Here is a 26,150-nt window from a genome sequence, read left to right as displayed (position 1 = left end):
CACCCACAACTTCTCCGGGCATCTTGTTCCAGGGCCTCACCCTTCTCACAGCAAGGATGAGCTCCTATTCTAAGACTTGAGAAAACTGTCTCTCTTCACTTATAAAAACTACTCTTGGTTTTAACATTTTCTGTAAGAGTGACACAAGATTTTCCCAAAAAGGCAAAACTCTGTATAGAGTAATTGGAGTTGGGGAGGTAGAGGGGAAGAAGACAAAGCTATACACTAATACTGAATTGTGATATCAATTTAAGCAAAAGATAGATCCAAAGCTTTTTCAGACTGGTTTAAAAAAATACAGCCAAAAATTTACCCTAGTAATACTAGGAAATAGATCACAGTGAATCACACAGCTGCCCTCATGGGTTTAGTAATCTAGATTGAGATATTAACAGCAAGTGGAAAATTGCTAGAGTGAATTAATTTATAAATTGCAGCTTTGATTGACAATGAGTGAATTTGCATCAGAACTCCAAAAAGAGATTTGACATGGAGAAATGGTAGTGTACAATAAGCAGTGATAAAGGCAACTCTGTAATAGTTGAGAAGTTAATGGTATTTAATTCCAAAATTTCAACTAAAATTCAAAGTAAAGTTGACTTTTCTTTCTTTTTAATAGCTCCTTTTCAGATAATTCATGAAAAAAATTGGGGTGGAGAAAGAGAAACTTATTTCTAACATTTTCCATAGGGGGGTTATTATTATGACATAGCTTTGAGACTTCAAATTAAAGGCAAAATTGAAATGCAATGTTACAGAAAAGTGAGTAGTGATAGCATGTCATGTATCCAAAAAAAAAAAGGAAGAGGGAAAACACAACTGGAATACAGCATAACATCATAAAGGTTTGACCAGAAAAGGCAGGTATCAGTATATACATGCAGTCATGCTTTTCACTAGCAAAACTGGACTGGATATCTGTGCAAAGCTGTGGGGCCCTAGGCCACAACCCCGTGGGGCTTTGGTGCCATCACACTCACTGGTATCACCCACTTCCCTAAGAGACTGACTCATCTGTGAATATTCAGCCATTAAATCTCATTTGGCTTCCAGGGGTGAAATTTTCACTCCCCTGGGAGAGAGAGGGAAGAGATGAGACACCCCCTTGTTGAGGAGTTACCACTCAGCCCCAGGCAGTCAGACTCCATGGTGCTACCCCAAATACTCATCCTGGGAAAAAATGGGTTTCCAAGAAAGAACAGAAACCACAAACAAGAGTTCATACTCAAAAAAAACAGCAGCATGATATCTTGCTGCCAGCACTTCAGCTGTAACTGTAACTCTTTGCTAATCCCACAACCAGAAAAAGGACTCCTGACCAGAGAAAGATGAAGGGTGAAAAAAGAAGAGAACCAAAGCAAACGATTTTTTCCTGCTGACTTTTGTGTATGCTCTGCATGCATCTGGGATTAAGGTTCATATGGTGCAGTAGCTTCACACAGGGCAACACTCACTCTGGTTTTCCCTTTGTAAGAATCAACTGCATCACTCACTGACCAGCTACATGTTGCAAAATCAATCTTTCCATGCTTTAACAGATTTTGTTTGGCACATTACATGAATGAGGTGGAAGCAGAGCATATCCACATGTTCTGGGCAGACAGACCTGGCACTCTTAGTTTCAACAGAACATGCAATAAAAGCCAACACTCAGCAAATGCATGCAAACACATCATTAAAACAGAGAACACACCTGCTTTAGGCAGACAAGCCCAAATAGCTTCCTAGCTAATAATGCCACAGGATGTCGTCAGGGACACTTCTGACAACATCCTCCCTCACCTCACAGTAAAAACAATATCCTACTTGTGGCAAGGTGCAACTTGTATCCATCTGCTGGGTGCAGCACAAGCAAGGCAATATGAACCAAATACAGTGGCAGTATGCTGTAGCTGTAAACGAGGCCCTTTTATTTGTTGCTCCAGTATCACTTAAGAACTACTATAAACTCCAAACTGAAACAAGAAATCATCTTTTTTCCCCAATATACATGGAGAAGTGTGCCTATTTGTCTGTTGGTTGCATTTAAAACAGTGGTACTTACATGGGTTTAGAATGGCCCCGACTAACACAAAGCACTTCAGCCAGCATCACCCAGATCTTGTTATTCTTTCTCATCCTAATTCTTTACCATTACATCTAGCAATCAACTTACACCCCTCCAAAAAAATTATTTTAAACCCACAGAGCATATTGTAGTAGACTACTGCAATGGCAGAAAAAATTGCACATTTTAATAAAAAATAAGGGGGTTTTAAACAAAAAAAGATGGTTCTTGAACAAATTCATGCAAACTTTTGATAGCTATCATGCCCAGAGAAACAAACCTTATGTTTGTCACAACCTAATAAAATGGTTTTGCTAGTGAAGACATGACTGACAGTGTCAGCAAATACAGAGCTTTCAGCACAGTAGAAGCATAATCAATCACTCAGTGTGACTTTACATTTGCATACATTATGTGAGGCAAGAAAGACAACCAAATACCTGTACTGAGAGAGATGCAACAGGACTTAAAGTACTGCCAGCTTCTTCCTACATCCTAAAGAGTTCTCTTCTTAAATGGTTTGCAACTGATATGGTGACTAAACTAAAGATGTTGCTTAAACAGGGCATCACCAGAAGTGAGTTACTTTATTACACCAGCATACAGCATACATCAATTTCACTCATACACTGAGTGTTGAACTGCTCCACATACATCAGAATATATTAGTATGTCCTATGGACTGCTAGTGACACAACATATCATCCTCATGTACTGTGCCAAAACTCTGACAATGAAACTTTCACCGCAGTTTCAATGTGGGGAATCTGTTCCACCCTGAGTTTGAAAACCACACTCCTCTTGGATACCCCCAAGTTGTTTCCCAACAACTCAAAGAAACACTAAGTCTTTCTCCAGCAGAAAAAAAGCAAGTGGTAAAATCAAGAGCAAAAAGTGGAGAAAACCAGATGATTCTGGTATTCATTTTTCTCAGCCCACTAAGGCTTTTTTTTCCACACTAAGTACACTTTAAGACATGCTGGTCAAGGCATTTTAAATTGTACTCAGACAGGAGTTTGCAACTTCTATAGTCCCAGTAGATCTATTCACAAAAAAACTGTTTTGCTTCATTGATGCAAATAAAGCTTTGCCTAGGCACAGTAGAGTTTTGGCAAGAATGAAAGCACACTGTTATCTGGCCATTGAAAGCTGAAGTTGAGAAAAATCTACAAACAAGGCCTTTGTCCCCCCTCCACAGAGTGCTTGACTTTATAGGGAATCACTCCCCTTCACCATGTGTTCCCTCCTGTACAGGGCACACAGGATGACTGCTGCAGAAACAAAGCACCCATGGGCACACCACAGCCCCATTTGTCCTCTTCTGCAGCTAGGTGGCAACAGGAACAGGGGTGGGAGAACAGTTGCCATGTCAGCTTCAGGCTGGTCCAGCACCCTGACTCACTCTCTTAGTGAGGAGGCCTCATGCAGGAGGACAAACACGACCTCAAAAGATTCACTGGATCCCAGACAGCACAAAGAGATGCACAGGTGGTTACTGCCGACTCACTTTTACCAAAACCTGGGGTAAAGCTCCCCCACATCACCAGAGAGACTTGGCCCATCCATGTAACATCAACATCTTGCAAGCAGAAGGCAAGCCATGAGGATGCCTGTGCCTCAACTATGCAATAGGACTCTAAAAGGTCAGCAGCAGCAGCAGCTTCAGCCAATATAATGAGCTGCAAATTGGAAAAACATACAGGAGAACACAATCCAGTCTGCCATCTCTGCTGTGGAGTTACTGCAAAACACAAGGGCAAAAGATGCAGGGGGTGGGGGACAGAGAGCAGAAAATGGCACAACTACGGCCAGGAGAGCTCCTCCATCTGAAACCTGGCTCGTGCTTTGTGAGACCCCCCACACACTCCTCACCAGACTGGCTGCAGACCCCACTCAGAGACGTGTATTTCCTCACACCCATTAACAGCTCCAAAGAGAAGCCCAAAAGAAATCTCACTGTTGCTACTAACAGATACAGCTGTTTTCACTAAATCAATGCAACCGCAGAGGAAATACATTTCCCAGAATTTTCCAGTTCACACAACTATGCTGAATTTGTGGTGTGGTTTCTTTTTAATACCACTATTCTAACACACACATCTTACAGGAGAATTTTTACTCAAGTCTGTAAAACACCACCATTTTGCTTACAGAAATATAATAGCACTGTACATGAAATAGTTCCAATGTTAGATATGGAGTCATTCACAAGATTACAAGAACCAGATGCTTTTTTGTTTAAGGGAAACAATTTAATTTTGTTTTATTGTTCAAGTGGAATACATATTGCAGCTTAATCCATAGCAGGAATAGGAATTGTTTCAATCTCCAGCGGCAAAAACTCTAGAAGCTGTGGAAATTATGGAATTTGGACTCAGTCTGTAGTTCATGATGTATGGCTGAAGACCACCTCTTTAGTCTTATTCTTCCCATTGTCTAGTCTCACTCCTCTCTCCAACACCCCTGGTCCCCTACTTTCTCACCTCTGAATCACAGAGCAGGTAAAGTTGGAAGGCACCATGGTGGGGTCTCCTGATCCAACATCCCAGCACTGCACCACCTGCACTTTGCCAGAAAACCCACCAGGTCCATAGCAAAAGGGAGGAAAACTATAGCTGATGAGGGGGTCTCACCATGTGCTCTGGCTGTACCTGAGCATATTCTGGGAGAAATGCCGGGGCACCAGAGAAACACTGCAAAAAGCAGGCTGGACCAACATTCCCTATCCCTGGCACACTAGTGTACCACCTGGCAGCAAATTACACCATGCAAGGCACAGGTTTAGGCATAGCTTGGGGAATTATGGGTGCCATACAGGGGGGAAGCAGTGCAGCACTGCACTTGGCACCATGGATTTAAGGAATATAAGGCTCTTTAATGATTGATAGGACATTGGACAAAAGACAGTGTGAAGAGGGTCCCGCGGAGAGTCAGCCAAGTAACGACAACCACACCAATATGGCTACATGTCCTTCCACTTCATTTGGCAATCTTGTCATATTTATGCTTCCATACACTGTTTCACGTGACTACTGCCCAACACTCATTGGTTAAGTGGCTGCAGTCATGCCTACACATTACTTGCTGTCGGGTGTCACACTGTAAGCGCTTTGGCTAGGGTGTGCTAACTTAGCGCTTTCATATCTTGCTTGGCATCCGGCTTTGTCCTTGCACAATGTTCATTCTTCCTTGTTCGATGTGTTTGAGGACGATACATGGTCTTCAAAGTAACTCTGTAATCTGCAGGCCAGGGTTGTCCAGTCCCTGCAGGAGTACAGCATGCCCTTGTTCTGCCAAGAATTCCTCTACAACAGTGAATGCTACAAAAGAGAGGACAGGGAGGAACCCAATGTGGTATAGGACGTAGGGTTGCACTGCTTGCAAAAAAAAAAAAAAACAACAAAACATTTAACTCCTTACAAAAGGTATGTTTGACTCCAACTCTCACATATCCTTAATCCAGTTTTCCAAGCAGCAGACATTGAAGTTGAACTTACAAATCTTCCTACCATTGTACTTTTCCAGTTTACCTAACTTCATTATTACTATAAAGTAATTCACAATCAAATTCAAACAATTTTCACAAGAGCAGATGTAGGAACACTCGTGGACAACTTAATGAGCCTTTTCCCTTATAGACTCTTGGAATTTCAATTGTAATGTTAATGCATTCACAGTAACATAAAGCTTACACCAGCACCATCACAAGATGAAACTTCAACGTGTCAAAAATTCAAAGGTGTCTGAAAGAGGAAGTGTTTCTGCTTCACAGAGAGGTAACTCCAGTAGAACAGTCACCTGTATTTCCACCTATATTATCTTTCGCCTACTGACACTTCAAAGCAGTGTTTCTTCAGTTCATTATTTTAATGCATTTAACTATTCTCTTTGTCTACAAGGCATCACCGAATTCTTATGAATAATCAAGTTTTCCTCATACTGAGATTTTCTGTGCCACCATACAGTTGGCTGGGGTTTTTTGTTTGATCTGTATGATTTTGTGTGAGTTTTTTGTTTGGTTTTTCTTATTATAAGAACAATGCTACACTTAGAGCTTTTTTTTAACAAAATACCATTTTCTCCGTAGGTTAACTTTTTTTATTAGGGATGGCTTTCATACCAAACTAATTATTCAAGTTTAAAAAAAAGTACAAAACATAATTCCCATGACTGTGTCAGTCAACAAAAAGTCAATAGCTGAAAGAGCATGAACTGGTAGATAGCAGAAACCCTTACAAGAGGCACAAACTGGCAGATACCTCCTAAAACCCTCAAGCCATTCACAGAGAAAATGTGCTACCCTAGTGGTTGATCCACCTTGTAAGCACCATACTTCTGCATGCTAAAAACAACTATTCTCTGTTTCAGTTATGCCAAACTTCACATCAGCCACTCTACTGCTGTATAGTAACCAAGGGGAAGGATTTTCTAAATTGGATTTTAAATAAGACTGAATGGATCAGATGGCATTTGTGAAAGTGGTACATAACCACTTAACAGCCTGTCTTCCAAGAGATTGTTAAATGGACAATCTCCCCTTAAAGCTTTGAGTTCTGTATTTGCAAAACAGATGCAAGAAGGGATGAAAATCCCATAAATGGTTTGCATTTGCAATGCCTGACACAATTCAGTCATTTGGGAGCACCCTACATGTGTGTGTGTGTGTGCATGAATGTGGAAGATGGCATGCAATCTTTCACAATAGGCCCTGATGCTGAACCTGTAACATTACTTGAAACACCAAAAATAACCTATTGTCCCCCTGCTGCAATAAACAGGTTAAAAACAAGCTAGAAGCATACAGATGTAAATGCTGTCCTAAAAACAATGGTTGTGATAATTTTTACACCTGTTTTTTCAATACAATGTACTTCCCTCCCTAATTTCTATTACTAGGGTCACCTAGACATTTTCTTATTTTTCTTCTACTTTCTGCTCCACTTGCATTTCAAATAGCATTAAGTTTAAAGGAGCACATCAAGCATCCTCTTCGTGCTCATATTTCTTTGCAAATCAGTATCAAGAACATAAGCAATGAGAAGCAGTAAACACAAGGTTTCATGTGAAACTGAGTGTTCTGCATAGCTCCGTGACTAACATTACACTTAAAGAATGGGGTAGAAAGAAGAATTAGGTTATATTTCATGAGCATTGTAAAATATTCAATGCTTTTCTGGTCCCTGAAATATTGATTTAGAAGAAGCCAGGACATTTATTCCTAACATTTATGTTGTTTTTTAAAAATGTCATCTAGTGGATATAAGGGCTGTTTGAAACTGGAAGGTGCAAAAACATAGAAGCAGATGTTTGCCCAGTAATAAAAAGATAATACATCCTATCTAGAAATATTAGAAGTTTTATTTAAATGTACTTATTTGTTTTGACCAACTCCAAGTTGTCTTAGCAGCCTCTCTCCTGGATGCATACTGTATCTCTTGTATCACAGAGCCTTATTTTCAAGCTACTTTAGGAGATCAAATAACCTCTTCAAGTCCCCAGACTGGACTTCTGCAGTCAATCTGCCACATGGTCACTGCTGAGTAGCAATCTCCAGTCAGTGACTGACTTTTTAAACTTCCAAATCATAAGAAATTGTTCACTGGGCCCAAAGTACTTGCAAACATAAATTCAGAAGTCATACTTTGGTGCAGTACTTTGCAAGGGAAGACAGAACCTGCAACCAGGCCCTGAGAGTGCCCCTATTTGTCAACTTTATGGAAATGGACTTTTAAGATGGTGATTTATGGACGCTTGTTTGATCACTCTGTTCTTTTCTTACAGGCACTGCAGTGACCTTATTTACACCCGAGTTAATCATTAGGTCCTTACACGAGGTGGGGAATGGTGGGGGAATGGAAGAGAAGGAGGGGCAGAGGCAGAAAGAGGAGGGTTTATTTTCTGAATTAAAGACATTAGTGATATTTAGAAGTTGTTGAACAGCAAAGAAAGTGTCTCACACATTAATCTCTGTTTATGCAGACTTGGCTTCACATCCCCGTGAAGAGAGAGACCGCTTAGAGTGACTGACACCTTCCCCACATCCCCTCAACTAAAACTACCAGGAAATCCACCAGCTCCAGCAGTGCCCTCTGCACCAGTAACAGAGACCAATAAGCAGAAAATTGTGAACAACTTATTTGCAAGCTATCATCACAGAAGCCACCAAGCACTCCCATCTTCTTCTTACCATTAGCTGGAAAAGAATAAGGGCTCTGCATACAAGGGCTAAAACAATTAAATTTAAAAAAAAAAGCTTTCTTTTGTCACATCTATAAGCATCTTCTTTACAATGGGGGGGAAAAAAGTCCAAATTCCTCTGAAAATTATTGTAAAACAGACAGGAGACAAGTAAGTTATGTCAAGTAAGTGACAAGTTACCCAAGTAAGACCAACACAACAGAATATCATCTAGGAAAGATCACATTAACAAGAAAATACAAGGAATAAAGGGAAGTACAGCCAAAAGAGTAATGTTGATCAGAAATAACTACTGAAAGTTTTCATTGTAGATATTCACCCCAAAGCAGCCATTTAGCAGACCTTTAGACAGCCATGCTGCTTCAACTGCAGCAAGCACAAAAAAATTTCTTTGCATTATCTTCCTCTTAATGTTTATTTCAAATCAACAGAAGTAGCAGTATCTCAAAAGCAAGACTACAAGCATACAACAAACAACATTACAAGCATACAACAAACAGGGCAACATAGAAGTCTTCTAATCCCAAAGTTAATCTCTCCAGATATCCCATCCCACTCATGTGAAATATGAAAGACATTTATTTTAGCCCAATGTTTTCAACCCTAAGAGATATAAAACTGTCATCAACCTCTTGGTCTGCAGACACTAAACTTCAGCTGCTGTTACCCATCTCATGCATACACACTAATCCTGCTGAAAAGATGCTGGAATGGGAGCCACAGAAACCAAAAGCGTGTACTTACTTGCAAGCCAGAGCTAACAGCAGCTCCTAAATCCCTGGTCCTAGACAGTAAACTGCTCAGGCCTGGAGAGCCTATGGATAGAGGGGACAGGCCAGACCCCCACCCACCTCCATGCCAAAACCCCCAGCAAGGGAACCCTTTAGAGATAACCGCACAGCAAAACTTCCTGGCAAAGCAAAAGTCAACTTGTAAAACAGAAAACCCATCCCACCTGGAGGAAAAAAAAAATCAACCGTCAGTCCATTCTATTTGGAGCTGGGCTTCCATCAGCCCGTACATACATCTCATCACCAAGCCTCTGCCCATATGATTTATTGTTGCAAAGAACTTCACAATAGCATAGAGAATTACACTTCCAAAGGAATAAAATGAAAGTAAGTAAGAGCACAGAATTCAATCACATGCAATATTAATATTAATCACAACATTTACACGCTAATTGAATTGCAGGTAACACAAAAGCACTGTCCCCTTCAAAGCATGTCTCCTAAGGTGCCTGCTTCCATGCCTTGTCAGCTGTATTAGGTTATGACCCTTCCATGAGGAAAATAAGTCAACATCTTTGCAGCAAGAATAAACTTTATACTCATTACTGGTCTTTGCTAGCCCTAAAAATAAACACTATCCTTCAACAGGTCAAGCACAAAGTTATTTCATTTTCCAAAAGCAGCAACAGTACACTCTACATTATTTGTGCGTCTAGCACATGAACCTTGTGTTCCTGATAACTTTACGGTCTTAATACGAAGCAACAATCCCTCCCGCCCTACAGCCACCACACAATTAAGAGCTTGCCTTTTCAAAGTTACAAGGTTTTTGCGGCTGAAGAATCAGTTCATTAGTCACAAGAGCTCCTTTTCTTGAACTCTGGCAATTAACACTCTGTTGCCTGTTCCCACAGTGGAAACAAAAAGAAACATTGCAAAACTGCCTGCCGCTTATCTCCCAAGAAGAAATGGGGTGATACCTTTAATCTGGTTTGGCTGCCTTCTCGCAGCACCATGTGGAACTGTTTTGGCTGATTGCAGCAAGGTCCATTACTCACATCTGCCTCTCCTTTGTGTGTGCACCCTTGCAAACACTGTGATTACTGTTCCACCCATGAGCAAGTCCGGGAGCAGCCTGCTGCAAGGCAACAGCTGATGCACTTGCCAGATAGCCAAGCTTTCGGATGACAACCTCCTACTCGGTTAGGAAACACGGATGCCTAGCACCTTACAGTCTGACAGTCACCAGGGAGGAATAAGTACAGGCACATGAGAATCACCAGCCATTAGCACCTGCTGATGAATGACAAGCTGAAAGACATTTACAAGCTGAATGACACGACATCAACAGAAAGAAGCTGATGGTGCATACACTTTTCCATCATGGACAGATCCCCAGGAGTCACTACTGGATTCTCCTAGGAGATGCTGTCATTACTTGGATGCATAAATTACTTCATTTTAAAGAGCTCTGCAACATTTCCATTAGGAATTCTATCTTCTTAAAAGTTACTCCTTGCATTATTTTACCCAGCCCTCAAGCTGCCTTCCATGAACCAGGCCATACTGTCTTGAGGCACCAAATAAAACAGGCATTTTAAAGCATGTCACAACCGGGTCAAAAAACAAGGTGTATCAACTGAGCGGCTGAACACCAAATCTCTGAGCTTCTGCATAATTTTATAATCACTTTAAACATCTAAAGCAATTGCTTGAAACAATTAGCTGCCTGACCCACTTTCATTATTTCATATCTTTCAGCCCTAGCTATGATGCTACTCCCTAAAACAGCAGAGACCTCAGAGTTCAAGTGCAATGCCCCAACCACAACAAAGCCAAAGGTACCTTAAGATCATCAGTGGCAAAGCTGAGGACTCTGTCTGAATCATAGGCAAGTCTAAAATATCATTAAACTGATCCAGAGACCTACCACCTTCCCAGACAAAAAGTAGAGCAGAAGAGGGCAGGAAAGAGTCATACAAACACCTCAGCCAGTCCATCTGACATCCTCATTTTTCGTGATGATGAAGAGGCAAGAGTGTGAGCAGATATTCTACCCTCCTAGTGAAGGGGTGTCAAGATATTTCTGACCCTCTGCTGAAGCTCTAGACAAGTGTTGCTGATACTTTTAAGCCACAGGTATTTGCATGGGTATTAAGCACCATCAGGTATTTGTTGGGAAGTCAGGCAATTTGATTGATGGCTATTTGCCTCTCTCTCACAGTTAAATTGGGTTTGGGCTCTTTTTTTTTCTTTTATTTTTAAATCTCTTACTGACTACAATTTTTTTGGTGCAACTTCCAGACGGTGCATAATTCCTAGGTGTAAGAAGCATCTCAAGGGAAGACCCATGCATGTCTAACTAGCAAAGCTGCTAGGGGTATAAGGGGCAGAATGAAAATAGTTTAAATCTTACCTGAAAATTAGTTTTCACAAGTTAACACATTTTTGAGAACACCCAATGACAGGGCAGAATAATAAGGAGCAAAATATAATTCAGTAAAGCCACAAAAGATAATTAAGTTTCCAACTATTATTTCAAGGCTCTCTTAACCCTTGGAAAATTGAGGATGATATTGGACAGTAAAATTTACATGCATTATGCTAAATAATACATGTGTTAGAAACCACACAGTCCATTCAGTATTCTGCAGCAGCCAAGCTATGTTAATTTGAGCAAACCTGCAAGCGTGCATACAACCTGACCATCCTGGAAATTATCATTTCCATGAAAGGAAAATCAGCAAACGTCTCCAGACATGCCTAGCACATGACTGACTCTACTGAGAGCTAGAATTCCTCTCCAAATACATCACCTTGAGAAGGCAGCAATAATCTTACAATAAAAAATGGCACACATTGCTGCTACTGGTGCCATGGCAACATCCAATGGGATTATCTAATTCTCTTGTCTGAAGTGATGATTTTATACACCAAAGATGCTAACTAGCTTGGAACTTACACACCACGCTGTGGTCTGTTATGAGGAGATAAAACCAAAACCAGCAAGATATAAAAATGTTATTGGCAGGTTTGATTTCCAAGTCCTTGTTTCAACCACATATAGATTTATTTGTCCAATGTTATTGTATGAAATAGAATAAAAAACGTGTAACACCAAGGACACCATGATAACGATGTGTTAATTTTAAATTAAGATAAGAATTGCATAAGACAACAAAAGAACACTTCATCAGCTCCCAGAGGCTTTGTTTCTCAAGGCTCTACTTCAGTCATCTTCTCTTGAAGTTTTAAAATCTGAATAAAAGTACAATTGGCCAGAATCCTAGCAGTCAGCATCACTCTGGTACACCTAGTCCCAAAGCCTAGGTGTACCCTAGTCCCAAATATTAAATTACCATGAAACTGTCATAAGAGCAACCATAAAAACAGATCCCCCCACCCCTCAGAGCACCCACTGGCAGAGAGTACCTGCTATGGAAGGACAGCACCCACCTCAGTCCATTTGAATGCTCCAGCCTCGGCACTGCTGCATCAAACCCACACTTACCCCCACAAATAAGCAATGAAACTCATCCTCAGCCAAACTCCAATATTACATGTTCCTCCAAGATTATCTTTAAATTATAATCATAACTGAGGGCAAAATATGTTCTTACCTTTCTTTTTTTATGCAGTGATGCCTAATGTATTATGAGAAGACAAAACCAAAACCAGCAAGATACAGAAATGTTATTGGCAGGTTTGATTTCCAAGTCTTTATTTCAATCCCATATAGATTTATTTATCCAATGTTATTGTCTGAAATAGTGTGAAGTAGGTATAGCCAAGAGAAAAGATGAACTATTTTGAAATACAAGGAAACAACTACAATGCTTTTATGTTGACAAAGGGATTATATTTCACAAGAGGTTACATTACACCCTCTAATAAAAACAAAGTCCAAATACCACAAGACATACTACAAATTTGGATGAAAAAGATTACAAACATGCAGAACTTATAGCATATCTATCTTTTGTCTCCTCTTTCTTCCAAAGTTTCCATTACAGCTCACCTTAGGAATGTCAACAAATATCAAGTGTAACTTTTGCCATAATACTTTTATAATTCTGTTTGGTGAAATTGACAGAATACAAACAGAATCCAACACCTTGCACAAGATGCAGTGAAGCAGTGACTAGAACAAGACAGGGAGGGAGGACAAAAAAGGTTTCACATCAGAGTAGGTATCTGTATTTCACTAGGTTCCCACTTTTCCTCTGCAGTACTCTCTGGGCACATCTCCATCCTCCACACATGTTTTTCAGGCCACATTCCTCAGGCATGCCTGAACTTGTTCTTAGTGCCCTCTACATAGGACAAGTCTTATTGGGGGGGGGGTGAGGAGGGGGAAGAGGAGGGAAAATAAGTGTTCATCCCTTTTTGATCCCTTCTCCCTCCCCACCTGCATGGCCAAGCACACACAGTCAGCAGTGCAGTGCTAAGAGACCTGCTCAGGCACAGCCTTCTGCCTCCTGCAAAACTTTGAGTCCTTCTCTTCTGGCTTGAAAAGCACATGTACCAGAGAAGGTCTCCTTTATTTAATGATAAAATGGGCTTATTGCAGAGCTTTTAATAAAGCATTCACCCAGCCAACTTCATTTCACTAAAACAAGACTATGAGATAAATAAGCACAATGATAAAAGGATGGCAACCTAAGCAACATTCATTTTGCACACCCAAGACAGAGACATCAGGATGATTAGCCCAGAAGCATGTACAAACACTTGCTTAGCAGAAGCCTTAGCCCTTGATGAGCACCAATTAAGTTCTTTCCTTTGATCAAGGAGCAAGATAAGATCACATTTATGCCACAAAGCTTTGATTGCAACAACACACCATACATTTGCTTACCTACACCTAACTACTAGTCTAAAAAACAGTCCAAAAATATATTTTGTCATTACAGTGACAAAGAACATTCCTCATTTAAAACGTTGTATAGAGAAGAGCATATTAGAAACTACTTTAACACAGCCCTGATACAGTAGTATAACAGAACTCAGCCAGGTGCTGAACACAAGACTGTAGACCAGAGTTACAGAGGTCAGTGATCTGAGCTCACCAAACCAAACACACAGATGCTTGGTTTTGTCCAGCATGTGTGATGCTTGATGAAAATTAGCTACATTTCACAATACCATAAATATCTATTATAATAGGTAATGAATGTTTAAAGCCAGCAAAACAGATCAGGCTGATTCAGTACACCTCCTGCAGATCCTACAAGCTGTGAAATGTCATTGCTTGTACTCTGAAAAGATGGAGGCAGGCATATGGAAGCCCACAGGCAATTTCCTCATGCAAAGGAAGCATGGCCTAGGGACCTGAATGATAGACTCAGGCTCCAAAGTTATCCCACTCTGGTAATGAGAGCCCAAATGACACAAGGACTCTATACCAGGTCTAACATCAGCCAGAGGCCCACAGTCAAACAGCATTTTTATTTGAATCTCCTTTATTTTACAACAGCCCTGTGTACAAACACACTAAAATCTTGAGCTACCCCATCACCACAGGCAGCTGGGGCCTGAAGAGCTCCCATAAATGTGTGAGAGGTTGCTATAGTGACCCCAGTTCAATTAACTCCTGCCCACCCTTCCATTCCTCTCCTCAAATGTGCCTTGCCATTGGTCAGTACCTCACTACCCCCTCCTTTTGACAGGACTTATTTGGGGTGTGTGGAGGATAGAGCAAGGAGAAACACTGCAGATACACCATTCCTCTAGGAAGGCAAGGCTTGACTGTGTGATACCATTAGGCAAAGACAAGGTGCAAATTCAGAACAATATCATCACTTCTATGGAAAATATACAACAGAAATCAATGTCTTTCACTTAATTCACAGAGGCACTGTTTAGACTTATTAATATGCCTTCTGTGTGAAGAATCAGTGAAAATCCTGTCCTAAGACGATGGAGCAAACCAAACACTGAGCAGTCTTGCCACCTCTTCTGCAATTCCCTAATCCTGACCAGTCATCATCTGTTAGACATGCCTGGAAGGAGCTCCAGGTCTTAAACCAGGCAATTCAGAAATTTTGATTTAAGGGACAAAAAAGAACAAACAAACACCACCCAAAAACCCCCACACACTTCTGAGTACTTGATAATACTTGATGTGTATTCACACATCACTCATAACTGCAATTCATCCTGTAGCACATGTTGAGTAACAGCTTTTTGTTGGGGTCTTTTACTACAGAAAATAAATCATCATGGCAAATTTCAACATACATTTTTATCCATTGCCCCTGTACTTTGTCTTCCTGTAGCTCTTGCAATGTGCTAATGAGTGTAAAAACAAGGAGAGGCGTGATTCTCGTTTAAGAAGTTTTGCATGCTGAAAACACAGGGTACCAGGCAAGAAGTGCAAGGAAGGAACACATAACAAGAGTTCTGAAAACCTGGAGCCCAAGCAATATTTCATCAAAAATGGGACTTTTCCTATAGAAGTGTCCAACAACAGATACAAATTACTTCCTGACCCTCAAGTTTTAAAGAAAGAAGGACAAAAGCAGCCTGCACAGTGGCCAATCCCTGCACCTTTAACTAGGCAGTTTCACTACATTCTATGAAGTTACAATCAACTTTCCACTAATGCCTATTGTGATTTTTAGCTTTTCAAATATTGCTTTTCCAGACACGATGCTGAGAGCATTCAACTTTTAGAGTTCCCGATGTTTTATTATAGTAGTTTGAACAGCAATTTAATGGCAAATAAATAGAGCTGACTGTGAATACAAAAACATCAAGGGGAAAAAAAATCACCCACAAGCAGCTCAAGAAAGTGCAACACAGAAAAACCCATGAAAACATGATCTAAACACAAGAACACAGAGGCCAACTTTGATTTCATACATATTCACTCATCTTAGCAACAATGCATGAATAACTTTAAGACTGCAGTAGTACAAACTCGTTGTGCTAGTTTTTACTTTGTTTCAGCCCACAAATAAATATAAATAGATGTATTTAGTATAGTCCACCTTTTCCTAGTAAAACATTATGGGCAAGCTTGGATGTGCAAAGAGTGGTTATGTAATACTATTCTCTGATCTAATTAACAAATACTCATACAGAATATTTTTTAGGTAACCAAGAAAAGGTTAGAAAAGAGGAAAGAACTTTGTTCTGTATCCCAGGCATGGGCAGCTCTCCCTGCTATTCCTCACTGAAAGCAAAATACCAGGGGTTTCTTAGTGTTAGATTTTCCCAAATAACTTGAACACAACGACATTCACTTGAGAATGCCTAAAAAGAAAAGCTAAAAAATAACTCCAGGCATCACCCATAACTTCTTCTAAAATCCAGCTCTGTTGTGCAGCTCCCAGCACACACAGTCAACAGGACTGACCTTGTTGAAATCTCCCTGGGTAAGCAAGATAGCTCTAAAAAAAGAACACCAGGCCCTCAAGATTAATTGCTAACTATTAATAAATTAGCATATTTCTCCCTCTTCTCCCAGACATACCTATAAATGTAGCTGCCCAACAGCTTTACCAGGAATCTGAGGTACTTTACTCAGGAAATCTGAGTATTTCATGACATATGCAGGAATAAGTAATGTCCATGAACTCCTGAGAAAGGGAATAACTGAACCTGGAGTGCAATAATGAGCCCAAAGCAGATGTGATCCCCAGCCAGCCAAGTCTACAGCTTCAGTGACAAAGGCCAGACTGTAATGGAGCCTCACAACAACAGAGGCTTCTAACCACAAGCATGTCAAATTCGTCTTTACTGTGTAAAATTTTGCTTGAAGTCACAACTCACATAAGCATGTGAAACCCGGGGAAAGGGGGAAGAGACAGATCAGGCTATGGTAAACAAAGAGGAGGCACAGCGATGTCCCTAAGACAACAGTGACATTTCTCACACAGGAGCTCTATGACAAATGCTGCTTTCCTCCTCCTCCTCACATCTTTTGAGGAATGACCTTAACTGAAGGGTTTCCAGTAGCCAGGGACTTGTGAGACCAGAAAAAGTTTCACCATACCATCAAATGTCATTATGCCAGTAAAATTAAGTCACTTTTATACAGCGTCCTGCAAATGTGCTGCAACTTCTATGGCCACTCACCTGCCCTGCAAGAAGCTGAGTAACTCTAGGAGTACTCCCTGAGGAACTCTCAAGAAATTCAGGCACACAAGAGAGTGCTGTGATATACAGGTGAGGACTTTGAGCCCCCAAGCATCTTACACTGCACAAAAGCAAGATCACAGGTCAAGTACAACACTACCCAGATGTTAGTCTGTACCACAACAAAAATCAACTCAAAACAGCCCAGAGAACCAAACCCCAAATACATCTTCTCAGCAGAGGTAGGAAACAGTGCAGACAATATTGTTTAAAGAGCACAAATTGCACACCAGCCCAAGCACAAGTAAATCAACACAGCATCCTAGGAAAATGCATACCTTTTCCTGGCTGAATATGGCCTCTAAATACTATCTGAATTCATTGTGCTGTAAGAGAAACTTTTAACTACACCATCACTTCTTTCAGACAGAAATTGAGGTGGTGCTTATAGAAAAAAAATCAGATTGTTTTCAAACATTGATGCTATAGCTAAAAAAGTTATCACATCCTTGCTTGAAAAATGCTTCACGTACACAGAAAATTGTTGGCAATAAAAGCACAAGTCTTCCTCTGCAGTTTCAGTTTAACTAGACCAGCTCTTATTAGCTGCATAGCCTGCTATTGCCAGTACAGCACCCTGTGCCAGAAAAAACACCCTTGTTCACAAAAAATAGCAGCATTCTAGTCTGAATTAGCAAGAGAAGACAAGCAACTGTGTTTTGTATCAGCTGTTGTTGGTAACAATGAACAGAGCCCTTTTTATTTAAAACCTGACAACAAATATCTAAAAATATTTATGTTTAGCTTACTATTTCTTGATAGGTTCCATTTTAAATGCTAGATAAATGCTTCTTACAGTATTTTCCAAGGACTGAACATCTTAAAACCTCAGAGCAAAACTCTTCAGGAACAAGAGTTACCCTGTTTAAAAAGTTACTTGAAAGCAACTAAAAAAAAAAAAAAAGTAAGCTGACCAGGATCAAAAAAGCTGTCCAGCAGTGGTCATACAGCCTACTTTAGGATTTTGCTTTTTACAGGTTTGTTTTATGGAAAAGGCTAAGTTTCCATGATTCCTTTTGGTCTGGAAAAGTTATAAAAAAATATTTAATTTATCAAAGTTTGATTTGGGGGGGGGAGCAGCAAGAAGGGGCTCAGTTTCACATTAAACATTAATATGGACTGAGTCAGACCACTTATTTCCACCATTCTCTACATTTTGCAAAGAAATTTTTTATCATTGTATGATAAGTAAGAATCATTATCTGCAAAACCAATCTCCCAGCAGTTTTTTACATCATGCTCCTAAAATACATCTCCACAGCACCACAGCACTGACTACTGGCAGCAGATATCACCAGCCAAATAATTTTGCCCAGAGTTCAACCAGATCATGGCATCACTTCTCACAGAAGGCACGTGCAAGACAACAAAGAGCTTAAGCTCCCCTCCAAACACTTGTTCATCAAACTAACCTTGAGAATTAAATGAAATATTCATAAGTTAAAATTAAATTGGTCTTGGTCAAACATGAAACCCAGTGGTTGTGAACTACACAGTAAATAACTACTTCAGGTTGAAAATAAACTATGAGACATTGTGCTAACAAGGCTGTTAGCTAGCTATTAAAGCCTCTATTTTCAGGTTCAGAGATGAAAGTATAACCATAAAGAAAAATTTTCTACGTGTCATTTCTTTATTACAGTCTTGTCATGCAGGGAGTGACATAAAATGACTCTGTGTACTAAACAAGTCCAACGCTTACCTAGAAACTAAAAAACAACAGCACAAACAAAAGTCACCGGGAGTCTTTAATTTATTCCTTTGCATTTCAAAGTACACGTGTTTGCATTAGTCAGAAGATCCACTCCCCAACTACAGCCAGCCCTCAAATTATTCTGCATAACACTAATTGAGGGTCCAGCTGAAGAGTTACCTGCTCAAGGAACCTGCAAGTGAAATAAATAATGCAAGAAAGGAAGCCAAGCATCTTTAAGAATAATAAAGGCTTTTAAAATGATTAGCAGGTTTACTCTTTAATCTGGCAAGGCAACAAACTTTCAGCACCCAAGAGAAAAAACACAATGAGGGAAAAGCTTTATATAAATATCCCACATGCCAAAGCAAAAGGCTTATTTCATTGGAACAATGCACTCCTGTTTAAACCAATTCAAAGCATAAAAAAAGAGAGATCTTTCTGGAGAAGTTATTTATATGTTAACGCATAACTTCACAGCACGTTTGTGTGGAATCCTCTCCTCACAAAGGCTGCTTGGACAGTCCCTCACTGGCACCGGCCCCTTCAGGCACATGTTCACGCTCAGGAGGGCTGGGAGTATCCATCTCTGGCTGTCTGAAAATACGATTCTGCTTTCCAAACCTGCCGGATGAGTGTGGGGCCGCGCTGCTGCCAAGCGCTGACCGCAGGCCCGCGGTGCGAGCGGCGCGCTGGTCCCGAGAGAGGGACGGCAGGCAGAAATGGCTGCTGCGGGCCAGAGAGGGAGAGCGCCGCCCCCAGCGCGGGCAAACCTTCACTCCTCACAACATTCCCAACTTCTCAGCAAATTAAACTCCAGCTAAGCCTGCGAAAATACTTTATGTAACCAAAGAGGATCACGCTAAACCCTAATGCCGCGAGTAAAAAAAAAAATAAAAGAGACGCGCGCTCCAGAAGCCATAAATCCCTCACCTAACCCATAGCTCCACTTCCCTTTTGATTCATTCCCTGTAGAGCGGGAACTGCGACACCCCGGTCGGCATTCGGAAAGCGCTCGCAGGGTCCAAGTGCAGCATGACAACACGGGGTTGAACCTGCCCTCAGAGGAAGCCCCGGTAACACCCAGCGCTACCGAAATGCCCGGGCAGGAGCGGGGCGCCCGCAGCCATCCCGCCCCCCGGAGCCCCCCGGGGCTGGGCGGGCTGCACACCACGGCCCCGCCGAGGCTTTCGCTGCTATGTCAGCACTGCCAACAAACCTCGAAGGAGAGGAGGACGTTTATGCTAGCGGGAGAGGGAGAGACACAAGCACGCACCCGAGAGATGAGGGGTGGGAGGGATGGACGGACAGACTGGCGGACGAAGGGGCCGCTATTCACCTCTCCGAGCGGCAGCCCAGCGCTTCAGTCCCATCACCGCTGAACAGGAGTTCTTGCTTAGTTGAGCTAGTTTAAAAACTTCTTGCTTAAGTTACAAACCTGAAGTTTTTTCGAACTGTCAACGGCTTTCGCTTGAGAAGCTGCAAGTTAACTTTCGCAGGACTTTTCCAACCTGAACTACTCTGATTCCACGATCCTCCTACCTGCCTGAAGGAGCGCGGTAATCCCCCGCTCCATGCAAGCAGGCTGGCCAGGACGAACCAGGGAGAAGGGGACCAAGCCATGGGTAGAGACCCCACTGCAGATATATATATATATATATATATATATATATATATATATATATATATATATATATATATATATATACACGTGGACCTGCAGTTAGCCAGTCTCGCTGCAAAACCTTCTCTTTCCCAGCGTCAGAAAAAGAAAAAACCAAAACCAAAACAACACGGAAAATCCCGCAAGGCGAAGCAGGCGCCAGCAGGCGCGGAGGAGCGCCGGCAGGAGGGCGCGGGAAGCCGCCAGCTCCCGAGCACCACGCTGGGCAGTCCCGGGGCTCGGCCGGGGCCGGCGCTGGCAGAGGCCGCGCTCCCCCGCTCCCCACGCCGCCACCCCGCCGGGCAGAGGAGCCGCGGCGGCAGCGGAGCACCCCCAGCGTGCCGCCGGAAAGTTCCCCCGGCGCCCAAACGGCAGGGCCAGCTCCCTCTTACCCTTAGTCCAGTCCACCACTTGCTTCGGGCTCCACTTGGTCACCGGCTCCATGGCGGGTCCGAGCCCGCCGGCACCAGCCCCCGCTCAGACCACAGCTCCTCCGGCCGCGGACTCGCCCCCTCTCACGCTCCCATCCCGGCGGCGCCGCTCTGGGCCGCCCCCTCCCCGGCCCGGCTCCTCCCGCCGGCCGCGGCCGAGCCCGCCCCGCTGCCGCTCCGCCCCCAGGTGCCGCGTCCCGCCCGGGCCTCGTGCTTGGGAAAGTGCCGAGAAAAAACTTCCAGGGGTTCCCGCTCCGACAGGTCCGGAGAGACCGCGATTCGGGAGTCGCCCGGCATCCTTCCCCCGGGAGCGGCGGGCGGGCCATGGGGTGGAGCGGCGGCCAGGCGCTGCGCCCTGCTTCGGTGGTGGCTCAGAGTGAGTCACAGCCTTGGGGCAAATTTAGCATCAGAGTGCCTTGAACCACGTTTGCCCCCGAATTGGCATTTGGGGTTTTTGATTCTGAATCCCGCGCCTAAAAGCGTCCTTGGGTGTGGAGGCTGTTTCGCCAGAAGCGTTTACTTTTATTTTGCTCACTTCTCTTGGGGGCTGCATTAAACCATCAGCTACACCTTAGACTCGCATTCCTCGTGGGAAATTTGTCGCTTGTGTCCTGGCCACCTCCCGAAGCCCATGGAAGTCCTTACTGAATGTCAGTCTCTTCTCAGAGGTTAAAGAGCTGACCTCCAGAACTGTGTGCCCAGCATACCGGCTTCTGCCGTTCCCTAGCACTGACCACATAAATCGGCCTTGCAAACACTTTTCCATGCCGCAAGGAAACATGAAGAAAACAGGAGTTTTCATTGTGTCTATCACAATACTATCTGGTTCAGCAACAAATTGCAGCCTGAAGCCCTTTTGTAGCATGCACAAATGTCCCACTGCTCCTCTTCCTCAATGAGGAAGAAACAGTGTAAACACTGCTGTGACAATAAGAGTGTGAAATTTTAACTTGGCAATATTACAGAGTGGGCAAGCAGCTGGGAATTGAGACTGTCCAGTATCCCACTGTTTTCATCATCTCCCATCTCGACCCATCTGTTATCCTCAGTCATGGAGTTGAAATGTAAGCTCTTTGGGACAGGGGCTGTCAGTCCCATGCAGGGCTGTGCAACACCCAGCTGTGCAGAGCCCAGCTTTCCCACCGCACCACAAACAGCTGCCTTCTGGCACACACTGCTGCAGACACCTATTGGAATCAGGAGGAGTTTTAGATCTAGTTCTAGTTTGGGGAACCAGTAGTTTAAAAGAAAAGGGGTGTGCATGTATACCTAAAAAGTATAATTTGTTCTCTTTTTTTGTTACATGGTGATTGAAGGTATATTTTTAGTTCTTTATTATAAGGTTAACTCGTTTTAGCTGATTTCTGTATTTGCTTTCTAGTTTCTGAAATAGAACAGCTGTCAGTTAACCTCTCTACCTATCTGAAAGATTAAAATGCAGTTCCTCACAGCTTTAAAATTGGTGCAACAACCAAAAGTTTCCTGATTCCCTATTGAATCATGTTGCCATTCATGCTTAAAAAAGGTAAAACAGCAGCTCTCCCCCCTCGCAAAGGCCTGAGTAAACAGATGGACCCTGCTAATGGTTTCACATGGGTTAATGTAACAGCACTTGTTTTAACTACACAGATGCTTCCCTAGGTTGCAGGCAGGATAGCAAATGTCTCTCGTCCTTGGTGTTTGGAACACTCATCTGCTGTTATCCTTCTCTGTCACAGGTCTTGGGCCAGTGCCTCTGGCTGATTTGGGTCAGATGAGCACCATATTTTGTGAAGAAGGCATGCAGAGAGGGTTGCTAGCAGATTGCCAATCCAACAAATCTATTATTAATACTTAGCATTTTTGGGCATTTTCAAAGTGACAAATCTATTAATTTATTTTTTTTAAGCAGGACAACATTGCAGTGACTTTCTGTTCTTTTACTACATGATGTTCCCCAACACCAATTGCTTTACAGCCTCCTCTGGACAAAAGAAATGGGGCTGACAGGGGAAGGCAGCATGTCTCCTGTTTCTCAAAAGGATCCTAGCCACATTGCTTACCTGTGCTACTCTTTGCAAACCCACATTACAGCTGCCTTTGAGTTGATCTTTCTCATGATTACATCACCATAATCTGATCTTTATTTGAGATGAGATTACCTAGTAGTCCACTGGCATGATGCAATTAGAAGTTCTGTCTATAGAATAAGGTGGTGGTTTTTGTTTAAAAAGAATACTCATTGCCAAAAGAAATAATAATTTTTAAAAAACCAAGCAACTCTGTCCATTTTCCAGCAATGCCATATTAAAAAATGACACTTCTCCTTTGAATGCCTTCAGATGCTCTGTGAGTTTGTTTGTGAGTTTTTAGCCAGTACCAATTATTACCAAAGATGTCCATTCCTTTTCTCTGCTTGCAGCCTTGCATGGCATTCATTGCTCTGCCAAGGACCTGGCTGCCAGCTCTCCAGAAGTGCACGGGTTTCTTTTATTACCATTTTCCAGTGGTAAAAGTAAATTGATTTGAAAAGACAATTCAGACCAATTGTTTGCTGATTCCCTGTTTTGTTTTCTTCCTTTGTATATCCTCTTGCACTCCAGGTTCTCAAAGGGCTCTCAGGCCAGTTTGCCTGACAACAGAGAGCTTAGTATGGACCATGATCTCGGTTTCACAGTCCTAGGCACAGCAGTATGCACCCTCCCACCACCCCAGAGGAAAGACAAAAGAGTCTTTTGTCTAAACCCACAGCCACATCCTGTCAAAATGGCAGAAGAAGCTACACAGTGTTTGCCATCTTCAGCTTTCTCTCATGGCAGCTGATCAGCAAGAGCAGGGCAGATGACTCTCTATAACAGAAAGTCTATGGAAATAAATTATCCTTTCAAGAAAAAAAAAAGAGTATTTGGATAATTGAAAAAGCTTAGCATCATTTCATTAGCTATATTGGCGGTACTCTAGCTTAACACTGCATTACGATTTTTTTCTAAGCACAGTCTGGTTGACCCTGCCTCTTAGGCCTTAATTTTTCATTCCAAATCTGTGACCTACCAGGTTACCTGCCTGGACCTGTTTTCTTGACATATAGATGGTCATATGCCTGAGAAAGTAACCAAAGTGGACAACAAGGATGACATTCAAGTTTTTAACTAGCATGAGGGTGAGAGGCAATAGATGATCCAGCGCAAATACCTGCTGACACAGAGAGAACACACCAAAATTCCTTGAACAGTTGAGAGTTAAGTTTGAGTTTGAACCAGGTTATCTCTTCACATCACATTGTTGTTTTTGTCCCCTGGCTGCTGCATCACAGTGTGTCTGTTACCAGACTTACTACCACCCACTAGAGCTATGCCTCACGTTCCTTGGTGTTGTGCAGGTTTGCAGGGACAGCAGCTCCCTTCTCTAAGAGAGGTAACTGCTGCTACTCATCTTGAGGGGGATGAATAAACAACTGCTTTGCCAAAAGTCACATACCAAGTTCAAAAATTGTGGGTTTTGTTTAGGGCCACAAAAAGGTATTTTTCTTACTGGATCAATTTTTTTAGGGTCAGCATATTGCAGTTTGTGTTTTTGAGTGGAAGGGATGTTTATGTTCCACAAAGCACTAAGCAAGTTTTACATTACATTACATTTTAATTACATTATTCATGAAAGACTCGAGGTTTATTTGTTTCATATGCATAGCTGAAAGCTAAGAAAATTGACAAATTTAAAGTGTGCAGAACAAAAACCAGTATATGGGTAAAAAATCCACTATTTGCTTCTATTGACAATCCATAGACGAGCAGTTAGGTGCTCATCCCTAACCTTTTATTAGTCATAATGCCTCAAATTCTGTCACTACAATAAAATAAAAAAATAAAAATTAGGATTTATCTTTTCAAGCATTACCTTAATCACACACAGAGGCCACAGAAGTCAGTAGGACTTTTTGCACAACAAGAAAATTTTACCCTGCATAACTGGAACTGAGAACTTCCTGGTAAGGTCAGTGAGTATTCAAGTTCTTTTGGAAATTGCAACAGGTAACTTAACTGAGTCAGAGTGAGTCAAGTTCAGAACTGGGTTTGGTTCAATCATCATGTAATTAAAAAAACTCATGCTAGTGGGAAACTGTTGTTGCATAAGAATCAACATCCTATTTCTCACTTTGATACCAGTACTGTTTAATGATGTATCTCTTCTCTACATGAGAGTGTGGGAGATCTTGGTGTAGCCTGATGAGAGAAATAGGTCTGCCCAGTGGTGTTTCGAATACAAGGTTATTCCTGTTCATCAGTAGCCAAAATTAGGTTAGGAAGACCTAATATATGACTGTATATTAGGTCTTCCTAACCTATATATGACTGTATTTATAATGGATCTATCAGATTTATTATTTTTCCCCCATAATAAAGTTCCTGTGCTTCTTATTTCCTAAGGATAGGAGTTCTGTATTTGGATTGTCCTTGTTATTCAGCTTTAAACTACCTACACAAAGTTCCTAGTTGGGTGAAAGTTGCCACTGTCTGCTGGTATAGGTGTATATATATGTGTATATGTCTGCATATAAATAGATGTGTGTGTATCTGTACACTGATGACTCTGCACAAAACTGATGTAGGCTGTAAGTAGAAAGGTCTTCTCCTGAAGTTTTCCTCAGAACGAAATCCTAAACACTTTAACAAGTATATGTTTTTCCTTTGAGAATGCAGATACAGTGCCTGTTTTGCCATATACTGGCCTTTTTAATTCCCTAGGTGGTTTTATTAATCAGATCTCAAATCCCTGCATAGAAATCATTCCTCCACTGCATCTTGTGCTAAGGTAGCGTGTTTAAGAAGAGGATCACAAACCTATTGTGCAAATTAGAAATGTATTAAAAATGTATTTCATAATTATTAGAAATTAGGTTGTAAATTTATTTTGGTCTAGCTTAGGTCCATTTACCTGGCTGTGAAACTATCTGACTCTCAGGTAAACAAAGCACAAAAGCGATTTGTGGAAAATTACAAAATTCACCAATATCAACATATAAAGTGAAACTTAAAGTCAAATGAGAGCATTTTTGTATAGAGAAAGAGATAAATTATTTTATCTGGTCTTCATTTCCCTGCCCAAAGGGCACACAAGAGGAAAGATTTGTCTTGAATATACTTCATCAATGAGTTTGATCGGCTGCAGAAGATTTACATTCCCAAATGGAAAACAACTTCTGGGAGCTTAGCACTAACAAGGAGACATTTTTGCGGCTAGAGCAGGGAAACCACTTTGCAAAATTACC

General features: G+C 41.8%; 1 protein-coding gene across 1 annotated transcript in view; it reads right to left on the bottom strand.

The window, feature by feature from the left end:
• The window catches only part of CNKSR3 (CNKSR family member 3), a 58,223-nt gene extending 37,239 nt beyond the window's left edge, over nt 1-20,984 (bottom strand). Inside the window, 1 exon segment of the mRNA XM_036379949.2 lies at nt 20,867-20,984. Within this exon segment, the coding sequence (XP_036235842.1) occupies nt 20,867-20,918 (52 nt within the window). The 5' untranslated portion in view covers nt 20,919-20,984.
• Between the last annotated feature and the right edge of the window lie 5,166 nt (nt 20,985-26,150).

The sequence above is a fragment of the Molothrus ater genome, chromosome 3, assembly GCF_012460135.2.
Source record: "Molothrus ater isolate BHLD 08-10-18 breed brown headed cowbird chromosome 3, BPBGC_Mater_1.1, whole genome shotgun sequence".
Lineage (NCBI taxonomy): Eukaryota > Metazoa > Chordata > Aves > Passeriformes > Icteridae > Molothrus > Molothrus ater.
The sequence above is the reverse complement of the archived record's forward strand: the minus strand, read 5'-3'. Positions and strand labels throughout refer to the sequence as shown.